Source organism: Micropterus salmoides, unplaced genomic scaffold (genome assembly GCF_014851395.1).
Source record: "Micropterus salmoides isolate LMB-PRFRI ecotype aquatic unplaced genomic scaffold, ASM1485139v1 Ms_hic_scaffold_7, whole genome shotgun sequence".
Taxonomy (NCBI): domain Eukaryota; kingdom Metazoa; phylum Chordata; class Actinopteri; order Centrarchiformes; family Centrarchidae; genus Micropterus; species Micropterus salmoides.
Window position 1 is genome coordinate 7017637 of NW_024044459.1, and position 12549 is coordinate 7030185.

Consider the following 12549-nt stretch of genomic DNA (forward strand, 5'->3'; position numbering starts at 1 on the left):
TTTCAAAAAACACAACAGCATTTCTGGAAACACAACATTTCACAAAAACACAAGGACATTTCAGATTACAGAAAGGGTGGTCCAACACTTCTTGTTTATGATTGGACAGAACCAAGTCAATTTAGAGTTTATTCAATAGATGTGTTGAGGTGGGTTGGTGCTAGGTTGGATGAGCTGGATGACACACTGCAGAGAAGAAGCGGGAGCAGGAAATGTACTTGTCAAGGCGTAACTTTTTCAGTAAAGCCAAGGGCCCAAACACATTTAGACTTGTAATTTGCACTTTCAACACCAAGTGGCAGCAAAAGCACACTATAATTGTGTGTGTGTGTGTGTGTGTGTGTGTGTGTGTGTGTGTGTGTGTGTGTGTGTGTGTGTGTGTGTGTGTGTGTCAGCTCTGTGGCCTGACAGCACCCAGCAGTCATAAATACTTAATGGTCTACCACTGTTGCAGCAGAAGAGAAAGGGGGTGAGCATTGCAGCCCAAATACAACAGCTCAATAGGATCTGACATTATAGTGTACGGTGTTCACTTTCTCACAGGGTTGGATGACTGGAACAAGCACCAATGAAGGAGCACACGGTTGTTCAGGAACATTAGGGTGATGCAAACCACTCGGACAACAATCTAAAAGATCTGAGACTAATCTTAAAGTTATGTTTACTAACTGAAAAATGTTTTAATGGAAGGCACCACTGTCCCTCTTCTGTAGCGATTCGCCCAACTTTCTGCCATTTCTGCATACATTTCTTCTAAATACGTTACTAATATTCCTCCAATGAACACAGTTGGTGCAAGCTGAAGCATGACTCACCAGATCTTTACTTCAGCATCATGGAGAGCAGATTAAATAAACCATAGGTGATGTTCAGAACATTCAAAATGACAGATTACAGAATAACAAAACTGTGTAAACGAACCTGTCAACATCCTGAGGTTTGTCTAGCTTACTTTTAACTTCTATCTTAGTTTTTTTTTGTAAATTGTATTAATTGTTTTTTATATTGTCTTGTGTTTCTTTCGGATTTCTTGCTCATGCATTTTCATGTTTTATGTACATCACTTTGAACTGCCTTGATACAAATAAACTTGCCCTGTAATTTCGATAGTTTTCATTAAAGTTTCTAGCTTTACTGGCAAGTTGACGATCCCATTCAGCCACTACAGAGCATATGACATTATGAAAATTATTAGTCAGTACCAGTATGTCTTGTCTCCTCTCACTTGACAAACTCCTTCCACCTCTGTTTTTTCCTATGTTACTATTGAACCGTGATGTTAAAAGGCTCCATTAAGCTTCTATCCTGTTCTAACTTACATCTGCTGTAGTTTTACCAATCTTTAAATAGTTGTAGACTAATAGTAGTAGACCTTGGTCAAGTGATGTTCAATACATCTCCTTACCAACGTTATTATTAAGTCTTAAGTCTTAATGATTTATTACAATAATTTTGCACGACTGGCATTAGCAAAAATATATATATTGGAGTGATCATACAGTATAATTAATGCTGTTATTGAAGGTGTTTTTATTCACGATCCATGCTTGAGGTTTAAAAACATCTAAAGCTTCTAAAAAAATAAATAGACCATGACTCAGCAAATCTTTTAAAACAAGAATGTAAGAACGCAGGTGAAATGGTTTAGAAAAATTAGCATGACAACAAGAATACCCCACCACACGCTCCCTTACCCACCCACACAAAGATTATGACTGCAGTGGTTCTGACGCTAATCTGTGAGGGGCACTTCATCCTTGCTGCAGTGTGATGGCCCAGACGTTGCTCAGCCGTGATGCGCACAGACTGCACATGTAACTGTGTCATGCTGTAACTGTTCCATCCGGTGGCACACAGTTAGTCTGCAGTTTCTGCTCACCCGGGGTTCCGTGTCAGACAGGCAGTCTGAAATTTTGGCTGGGACTCCTCAGCAGCTCCTCCAGAACTGCAGGGCTCTGGGACATCTGCAATGCAGAAGTCTATATATAGCCATGGAGTTAGAGGGAGAGAGCAAGAGGGAGACAGGGAGACATAGACAGACAAAGAGACAGAGGGATTACGGGAGATAGAGAGGGGAAGGACAAGACAATTAATGAAAAGAGAAAACATTGAACTGAAAGTGAGCTGGAGACTAAGATAGAGCAGCTTTGTAAAAGCTTCTGCCAGATTCCAACTTTCACAGCTTCTAAAAATCGAATTTGTAGTTTAGGCAAACTGAAAGCTATGAAGCATTCTGTAGGAGCCCAAGTGCAGTTTATTGATTAATAGAAATATCCGACTAAGTTGCATGCAGTAATTTAAGTTCATATGTAAAACACATTTAACATGGGTAATGTCTGGGAAATAGACAACTGTGATTGTTGTTTCCTATTAACTGCACCTTTAATTGCTTGGGAATTCTCTCACAAGAAAGTTTAGGAAGTAATCTTAGAGGACAGTCAGGCAAACAGAGAGTGGAGCCACACAGCTTTTTGACCTCTCTCCCTCCCCCTCCTTTTCTCTCATTACTCAATCAACTCTTGTTTCTGTAATCTTCCTGAACCAGTGTTTTTTTGTATCTAAGTAAATTGATGTGGACACGGACGAGGGGAATAGTCAGAGCGTCAAGCTAAGGCTTCATTTAGTGGAAACCTACACACTCTTTTTAGTCCAAGAAGACCCTTCAACCACCAAGCCAACCAAGTGTCCACACAGGATGTCAGCACTTGCAATGCCAAGGACATAGTGAATTGTGTTTGCCAGTATCATGGTGTTTAACTCACTTAAAAGAGGAAATGTAATTACATGCTTGTGGACTCACAACAGGAACAGGGAAGGATGGTTGTTAAATGCTGAGGTAGAGTATTTATTGCTTTATCTTTAAGGGTCTCAGGAGGGCAGTGGAGGTGGAGGAGGAGGAGGAGATGGAGAAGGAGAGCAGTTCAATAATGTATGCAACTCCACAACAACAGAATCTGCTGACAGCCGAGCTCAGCACGCACATAGCAGCAGCACAGCCAAATCAAGGACAACTCCTGTGTCCGGCCAGCCTGCCGAGCTGTGGGATTTATCAGACTCTTGAATTTTCAATAAATTCAAGAGACACACTCCATGTCTGACTCTGCACCACAGAGACTCATGCCGAGTCATAACTCTCCCTGTGTCATGGCCGAAAAATAGAGCATCAATCATCCTGATTCCAGTATTCAGAGAGAAGGAAGGTTTGAGTAGCATATATTTAAACACTATACATCCATCCATCATCAACCGCTTATCCTGTGTACAGGGTCGGGGGGAAACACTATACAGTACTGTGTAAAAGGTTTTGCCAGGTGTGGAAGAAATGCTGTAAAGTAAGAATTCTTTCAAATAGACACATGTTAATATATTCTAATTAATCAATGAACAAAATGCAAAGTGAGTAAACAGAAGAAAAATCTAAATCAAATCAATATTTTATTGCAACCACCCCTTGCCTTCTAAACAGCATCAGGTACTCTAGGTACACTTACTCAGGGGTTTTGTGGGCATATCGTCAGATGATTAACCATTTATAATGAAGGCATGCTAATGATCATAAATTCAATATGCAGGTCAAAACACAATCATTAACAGGAACAGAAATAGCTGTGCAGGAGGAATACAGCTGGATGAGGAACAGCCAAACAAGGTGTCAAAAGTCATACAACATGGCAAGTGATCCACAAGACACAAGTTAGGCAGCATGGATCTCAGCAGGTCTCTCCCATGCAGAGATTTCAAGGCAGACAGGGGTGCAGGCAACAGTGAAGCATGTCGGAGGTTCCTGCAAACGGAGTTGGGGATTTGGTCAGAATGACAGACAGATCACACCAAATACTGATTTGATGTGTTTCTGTTCACTCACGTTGCATTTTGTTCATCCGTAAACATAATCTATTAACATGTCTATTTTTGAAACAATTCTACCTTTACAGCATTGTTTCCAACCTGTCTAAAAACTTAGCACAGTACTGCATGTTTAAAGGAAGGAGTATTTTAACACCATAGTTAATGCTATAGAAGCTGATAAGAAAGCTGTACCATCTTTAATTTGAATGGTGTATTATTTAAAGGAAATCATGGACATTTTGGGAAAATGCTCTTATTTGCTTAGTTGCCAAAATTTAGATGAGAAGTTTGATACCACTCCCATGTTGGTGTATGTAAGGTACGGTAAATATGAAGCATCTTCTCATCAAACTTGCAACAAAAAGAGAAGAAGCATACTTCCCAAGATGTCAAGTTATTCCTTTAACATTATACAGTACTTAAATTGAATGGTGTGTCATTCAATTAAAGTTTAAGAAATGTAATGAAAAATAACTGAACAATGGCTTGGTGGCCCCCTGAGCTGTACACACATATTCATTTGTGCAATTTATGACATTTGGAAAGTAACACTCTCTGCAGATATAGAAGGACTAATGGGTCTGACTACTGTCCCAAACATGTTCAAGGTAATATTTGCAGCTCTTGACCTTCACTTTGCTGTATCACATTGCATTTTCTCTTCCTGATACTCACGTGTGCTCATTTTCATTTAATACTTTAGTCAAAAACAAAAACATTTGTCCTTGCTACTTTCCCCCTCCTTTTCTTACAGTTTTATTGATTTTCCACTGAGCTGACACCCCCCACACACACACACACACACCATACACACACTCTGACACAAACAGGACTACAGTTTGTAGTAGCAGGGAAACAAACTCTCAGGCTGTGATGAAGTTCTTGCTGGTGACAGCTGTGCTGGTGGTCCAGCTTAGCAACTGCCATCCATCTTAGGCTGCCCCATCTTTCACCCCTGGGGGCGGGCAGGCAGAAGCTGAGATGAGCCGATAGTAACACCCAGTGGACATTCTGCAGCTCTGCCCATTAATGAAAATGTGTAGACTGTCGCCTGAAGGAGCCAGGCGGGCTTGTGACTGGACAGTTTTGATTCCCTCTGTGCGGGTGTAAGTAAATGCTGTCCAGGTGCCTTTGAGCAAGGCACGTCCTTTAACTGCTCCAGACCTACATTAGGTGTAATCACATCAGTAGGCCTTTTTCCCAGAAGCCATTTGGCACCTCACTGTAGGGAAAGCACAGGAGCAAATTATAAAATCAATGACAGCTGAATTCCATTTAGCTGCTTCAGAATGTGTGATTTGTGCATTGTCATGGTTAGGTAACCTGAGTGGCCTCAGAGTCCTTCACTCTTTCACATGCTTTACGTGAGGAGGCTCTGGGTGTCCGGAGGTACAGATAAGACCAAGACCTTGGGAAAGTTCCAACTCCCATGATGGATGGGAAATGGTCTTGACCGGATGACACATTGCTACCTCCTCCCTCGTGGCGTGAATGCACGCTGTACAAAGATCATTTTAGATCTGCGTTAAATGAACTTGTTCTCTATATTTAAGTAAGGACAACTGAGGCTTATTGACGACAGAGAGTACACGTTTTCCTCATCAAAAATCATGAAAGAAACTTTCTCCCTCCATGATAAGACATAATAAATTATGACTAATCATGCAAACATTAATTTTAGGGATTTTACATGTTGACATTCATTTTCACATAGAAAACTTAAGGGAATGTGAATATTTTGAAAAGTAAGTTCTTCTAGTCCTATTTCATGACATTGAAGACACAGAGATGTAATGAATGTTTGGTTAATAAATGGCTTTATTTGGCTTTGAGAGGAACTTCACTGCATGAGATAGCAGCACACACAGTCACAGTTGTATAGCAGAGGGCTGGAAAGTATCAGCACTCCTCAGCCTCCCCAGAAACACGTGAGATGCAGGTGAAAACAAGTTTTATTTTAACTTTCAGTCATGGTTAAGGCAAGTTTTTAAGTTTTTAATTGAACACACAACAAGCAGAAATCTATCCCATCCAGCAGATATTCAAGCTCCAAGAGTCAGGCCATGCATTCATGCCCATTGGTTGATTCATTCGTCAAAAAGAAAAGCCAGGGGGGGGGGGGGGGATGAACAACAGTGAAATATATCAGTTTAGGGCAAAGCGATAGAAAGGAGTTATGATGAAAATAGCCCTTGGATGCGACTCTGTACCATCCGTACCATATAGCCATGACCTCTGTGGCATCGGCCCAACCTGCCACTTACAGTCTGACCTGAGGGCTGTCACTGTCATCATCAGCTGCCTGACACCGACAGCCTCGTTCACCTTCATCTTGTTTCCTTTATCCAGCTAAATTAAACAAAACCCCCACCACATTTGTATGAGGAGAAAGAAAAAAAAGATTGATTAGCTCTAAAGAATGAAGGGAAAGAAATTAAGCAAGTAGACTTAAAAAATCAAACTGACAGGTGAGATGGCTGATAAATTCATCGACAAATGAATCAATCAAAGGGGGGGGATAATTCTCAAATAATTCCCCAAAAAATATATATAGCGGCAATTTAAACTCTACATTTTTCATTCCCAAAGATGCACTTCCTCATGGAGAAGCTGCAGCACTCCTCCTTCCCAGCAACTGAAAATACCACCGCCCTCCCAACACATTTGTATGTACAGCTTTTGCTGCTGTGCTGTGATGCTGCAGTGAAATAGAGAGATTGACAAAGATCTTGAATGGTTAGTGGTACATTTCATTTTGTCGAGGTGGGATGAGATGCAGAACCAAGTGGAGAGTAATGAAAGGAAAGGAGTGGAAGAAAGAGGGGAGTGGAATGCCTTCACCTGCCGTGGGAAATGTGGGGTTGGACTTAAGAGTTCAAATAGAAGCAGTTTTTCCTCCAAACTTTCCTGCGCAACGAGCCGTCATTCAGGAATGAGCTTCGGTCTATGATGACATCTTATACTTACAGTACTCCCCAACTTTTATATGTAAAAATCAAATAGCACCATAAAAGTTGGACTGGCAAGAGCTGTGCGTTTCTCCTAAAGTCTGTGTGCTGACAAAGTTGTTACTTTCAAGGTTTGATTGCTCTCACCGTGATTATTGATCAGGAATGGCACATTTACTGTTGCTCATATGAATTATCATAAAAATTATCAGTTTCTCATGTGACATCATGCTAGCTATTGCTATTACAGCTATTCTGCAGGTCTCTCTGCACTGAGGGGATATTAAATCATGACGACCTCTGCAAAGTATGTAAATGATTTAAACTCTTCTGCCTTGCAATATATCTATTCCCTTCTAAAGCTCCTTCTCCATCTACTAAAGGAATTACGGAGCAAAAAAGAGTGAAAAACACAGCAGGTGTGAGGCATCTGGAGGGTGCAGAGTTGTGCAGTGTGTTTGTGTGTGACGGCGATGATGTGAACAGGGACCAGATCCATATAAGTGATTGGCGGAATGAGGAAAGTGTTACTAATAATGATGAAGATGATGATGTTGACACAAGCAGTTTAGCTCTTGCTGTTCTTGCCGGTCGGACTCTCCTTCTTCTTCTCCTTCTCCTCTTTTTCCTCCTTCTCCTCTTTTTCCTCCTTCTCCTCCTCCTTCTCCTCTTCCTTCTCCTCTTCCTCCTCTTCCTCTTCCTTCTCCCCATCCTCTCCCTCACCCTCACCCTCCTCCTGGTCATCTCCCTCTTCTCCCTCCACGCCCTCCTCCTCGTTCTCCTCTCCCTCTTCCTCCTCCTCTTCTTCCGCCTCCTCTTCCTCCTCCGCAGGCTTGGCTGTGAACTTCCTGGAGGCTCCGAGGGTGTAGGTGCGGGCTGACATGTAGGAGAAGCCCGGGTAGCCGGACTGGACCATGGCTCCGCCAACGGAGCTGAGGCGGCACTCTTCACCTTCCAGCAGTTTCCTACACAGACAGAGAGAGAGACAGATGGGGGACAAGAGATGACATCTCCTCTAGTCTGGTTTCATTGCTATTATTATCTCAGTGGAACTTTCCTGAGGGATTTAATGTCACTGGAGTATCAGTGGCAGTGCCTCTGCTGTCTGTTTCAGTATATTTGCCCACACATTATCACATTTCACATCTTATTACAGTGGAAATCCATTTGCATGAAAGAGGGACTATGAGATTGTTGCAGTATTTAAGTGAATTCTAAGTGATTTATATATATGTAGATATAGACATACACACACACACACATCAATACAACAATAGTACTAGGCAGGAATTAAACTGGGGACATCGCAATTACTATGCATCGTAAAAACTAAAACTAGAAAAACTAGGACACCAGTCGCCCCAGAACAATTTAACTAAAAATGCTTCATATAAATGTTGGAGTGGAAGTGAAGCTCATTGTAGTATCGACTGTATTGTTAAGATTGTATCAGCTGAAAACTTGTGCTTAAAATTCTTACCTCTGAAATTTAATTTTAAACAATTAAACATTAAACAACTAAACTTTTTTGCCTCATGCAGTGGATTTTAAAAAGGTTTCTGTAAGCCAAGAAAGTGGATGTATCTAATAATTTTCTCTGTATGAATATTTAAAATAAGCAAGGGGTGGGGGCATGTATGGCACAGTGTAAAAGGTAACATTTAAATTCAGTTTAGTTCAATCTCCCAAACTGACTACTGCTGTGTTTGTTATGTAGACAACCTGTAGGCAGCGATCTCAATGTCCAGCGCCATCTTGACGTTCAGTAAGTCCTGGTATTCACGCAGGTGACGGGACATTTCTCCTTTGGTGCTGCGCAGGGCAGCCTCCAGCTGCTGAATGGTATCCTATACACAAACAAACACACACAATCAGATAATGAAATACTAATCATTTTGTCATGCTCTTGTGAACAGAGATAGTTTGAAAATGTGCCACTATTTATCCTGTCACACTGAACAAGGAGTCTGTTCATTTCTAATATTAGTGATTCATAAAAACGCTCCTCTAATTACAGGCCCCATGTTGTGTCTGATATCTCTAGCAAAATTCAAGACCATTGTAAATTCTGTGGTAAATGACCCCATTGTTAATTTATTTATAGTTATTAACCTACTTTTAGCCTTATGAGATATGTGGCTTGTATCATTAACTGTATTAGCACTGAGAAATCTCTTGTCAGATTTTTGTTGGTTTTGAAACTTATTATGCTGCATTATGCTTTTATCTTGGTCAGGGCCAGGGCCCCATAGCCAAAAAAGGTTTCCGACCTCAATGAGACTTACCTGGTTATATTAAGGTCAATTTAATCATAAAACTAAAATTTAAAAATACCAAAATCTAGCTACCCTGTGTTATTTACATACCTGCATCTCTCCCATTTCGTTGTTATGACGATCCTCCATCTCAGCAATCTGCCTCTCCAGGGCCTCGTTGTGGCCCCTGAGGGCCTCGATCTCCAGGGTGCGGGCCTGTACCTGCCTGCGGTACTCACTCAGCTCCTCCTTCGAGTGCTTGATGGAGTCCTGGTTGCGGGCAGCCGCCTCGGTCACGCTGGCAAACTTGGAGCGGTACCACTCCTCTGCCTGGGCCTGGTTCCTGGCCGACAGGTTCTCGTACTGAGCCCGGATGTCCTTCAGCGCAGCAGTCAGGTCCGGTTTGCTCATGTCCATCTCCACTGACACCTGGATGTAGGAGAAGGGAATAACGGAAAGGCGCTTTGTAATATCAGCATTTGTTGTTAGTAGGTTAGGACATAGAAGTTACTTCTGTTCATAAATGTTGTACCATTTAAATTTTTTTCTTTTTCCTTTTCTATGTTTTATAGGCCTACTGTACTTCTGCTGGTGACATGTATGTATGGTGAACAGCGTGTTCATGAGCTGCTGCAGCAGGACTGATGAATCGACTGCTGACTCAGGCTTCTCTGCTGGAGAAAGCTGTCCTGTCAGTAGCTTACACGGCAATAATATTCCCTGCAGGGAAGAGGAGAAACCCTGGAGAAATCTACAAACCATCACTTCACAGCATGAGGTACTTAACATCACTGCACATTCAATGAATTGATTTCTGCTCAAAGTTGCAGGGAGACTTGCTGCCTTCCTTGTTTGCTTCAATGTCTTTGCTTCTTTTTTTCGTTTGCTCCATCTGCATCATGATGACATGATACATAATAGCTTCTAACTCGAGGAGCTACTATATTTGTGCAAGAATCGATATTATTGATGATTTTGTAAATGAAAACAGACAGCCTCAGTGAAAGACACGCCAAACCTTTTTTGTTGTCAGTCTGTGAGAGTATTTTCACTGTTGTGCTGCTGTTAAAACAATTTAGCTTGAAATGTGGGCTACACAAAAACAACTGCTTGTGTACCTCACAGGGTTGGTCCTGCCTGCTGCCCCCTTGGGACGACCACACCCCAGTGGAAAATGCGCTATTTCTCCGCATTTTTACTCCCTCCCAGCCACCCTCCCCCCTCTCTGCACCCCTTCCTGGCCTCCAAAAAAGCATTATCCCCAAAGTGTCAGCTGGATGCGTTAATGACAGTAGCCTACACGACGTTTATATTCACCTTGTTGAACAAAGCGTAGCCTACGGACATTTTAAGAGACACGTACCCCTGTAACATGATACTCACATAAAATTCCCTCAGACAATAAAGTTTTACGATATGCTTTGTACAAATTGGCACCGACGACTTAGGTACGGGTACCGCTGGAGGGAAAAGACACTCTTTTAGCCTAAACATCTTGAAGTTTGCACGGGGGGCGTGACGAAGCGCGCAGGACGCTGCAGGGACGCTCGAGATCCCCCAATCTAAGAGAGGAGGAGGGAGGGACAGCGCGTGGTGCTGAAACGGAACTGCAGTGCCATCAATTATCCAGTGCGCAGTGTTCAGTTTGAGGAGGACGCAGCATGTCGTGCACACAGAAAAACCTTGAAGCCCGCTATTATAGTCGACGTTAATAAAAAAGAACCCTGTTGTGGTACCTAGCAGGTTATTGAATTCCTGGAAAACTTGCTGATATATAAACTGTAGCCTATAGTCTATAGGTAAAGCTGCTGCAGTGGACCTGCGTATAGTCAAACTTTAAATAGCCTATTGCCTAGGCTGCTGCGTAGGCCTATTTGACTTTGAATATGTGTTTGTATTATTATAAGTAGCCTACTCCATCTGGCGTTTCTATAATAGGCCTACTATTTGCAGTATTATCTGAGTGTTATACTCTAGTGAAGCCATTACGGAATCCAGGGAATAGCCTCCCATCAGGTTTGATAAATTCAGTCCTCAAGCTTCAGTCCCTGATTGATTTGTTGGCTTATGGCAAAACATGTATGGATATCACTTTGAAAACTGAAGGCCATGAGGACTGAGGAATATTAGTGTTTATGGCAGTGTGACACTGAAGACTAGACTAGACTAGTGGCACCAAAGTACCACCTGTCAGTGTATGGACCTGCGGGTCATCAGCGGGAATGGGATGTGTACCTGTGTGGCCTGCAGAGCAGCTTGCAGCTCCTGCAGCTCCTCCTCATGAACTTTCCTGAGGAAGGCGATCTCGTCCAGCAGAGACTCCACTTTCTTCTCCAGCTCCAGGCGCGCCAGGGTGGCGTCGTCCACGTCCTTCCGGTAGCCCTTCAGGGTGTTCTCCGCCTCCTCGCGCAGCCTGGTCTCCTCCTCCAGCTTCTCCCTCACGCGCTCCATCGTGTCATTCATCTGCACGCAGTCCAGGTGCATTTGGCTCTTCTCGTGCGTCAGCTCTTCCACGCGCGCCCGCAGCTCGCGGATCTCCTGTTCGTACAGCTCGTGCAGACGCGAGGGCTCGTTGTTGCGCTGCCGCAGGAGCGTGACCTCTGCCTCCAGGACTTTATTCTGCTGCTCCAGGTTGTGCACCTTCTCAATGAAGGTGACGAAGCGGTCGTTGAGGCCCTGCAGCTGCTCCTTCTCGTTGGTGCGGATGATCTTGAGCTCGTTGGTGACCGCGGTGGACTGGGTAAAGTCCATCATGGAGTCCTGCATGGAGGAGAAGACGCGGCCGGGCGCTGCTGTCCTGCGGTAGGTGGTGGAGGACATCACGGAGGGGGAACCATAGGTGCGTTGGCTGCTGCGGTACCCCGCAGAGTGCAGGCGGGACGGGCTGCTGCCCAGACCCACGCGGCCGGACCGGGGGGCATCTCCGAAAATCTTCCGATAGGAGCTGCTGCTGTAAATGTCGCTGGAGTAACTCATGTTTCCTTTACCTTGGCGGTGTGCGGTCCCGCTGCTGTGTACTGTCAGAGAGAGAGAGAGAGAGAGAGTGGAGTTCAGGAGTGTGTGAGGGTGAGTGAGTGTGTGAGAGAGAGAACGTGAGATGCGAGTGAAGTCTGGCCAGGACAGGTGCTTTTATAGTGAAGGCGCCGGCGCATCATTTGACGCAGGGACAACAGAAGATGAGGGGAAACCTGCAAGCTTTTGCAGAAAGCCTCCACCCTCTGGGGAGACACGAACTCACTCATGCAGCTCCGCTTTTCACACACAGCAACTCTAAATGAAGATCACGTTTTGTATAGGGGCTTGACGTGAGAGCTCATCTATTGAACTTCACTTTTCACTGATTTATTAACCCACGATTTCCTTTCATGTTCTGACTAAATGCCATGCAAGTACAATCGCATTATGACAAAACCACATCTGTAATCTCATTTTCCCACTGCTCTTATTAACCATGGACTGTCTCATGTTTCTTTCCGTCCATACTGTCCACTGTCATT

General features: G+C 43.5%; 1 protein-coding gene across 1 annotated transcript; it reads right to left on the reverse strand.

Annotated features, from left to right (window-relative positions):
* Positions 1–5649: 5649 nt before the first annotated feature.
* Positions 5650–12210, reverse strand: zgc:65851 (uncharacterized protein LOC321113 homolog). Its single transcript, XM_038704743.1, has 4 exons — positions 11288–12210; positions 9164–9481; positions 8520–8644; positions 5650–7762 (listed from the first exon to the last, which is right to left on the reverse strand). The coding sequence occupies exons 1-4, from the start codon at positions 12026–12028 to the stop codon at positions 7366–7368; spliced, it is 1581 nt and encodes a 526-aa protein (XP_038560671.1). The 5' UTR covers positions 12029–12210; the 3' UTR covers positions 5650–7365.
* Between the last annotated feature and the right edge of the window lie 339 nt (positions 12211–12549).

Coding starts and splice junctions, on each gene's coding strand:
- zgc:65851 (XM_038704743.1), bottom strand. CDS start 12,028: ATGAGTTACTCCAGCGACATTTACAGCAGCAGCTCCTATCGGAAGATT. Junction 9,482..11,287: donor CTGCTCTGCAGGCCACACAG/GTACACATCCCA, acceptor TCCTACATCCAG/GTGTCAGTGGAGATGGACAT. Junction 7,763..8,519: donor ATTGAGATCGCTGCCTACAG/GTTGTCTACATA, acceptor CTGTCTGTGTAG/GAAACTGCTGGAAGGTGAAG.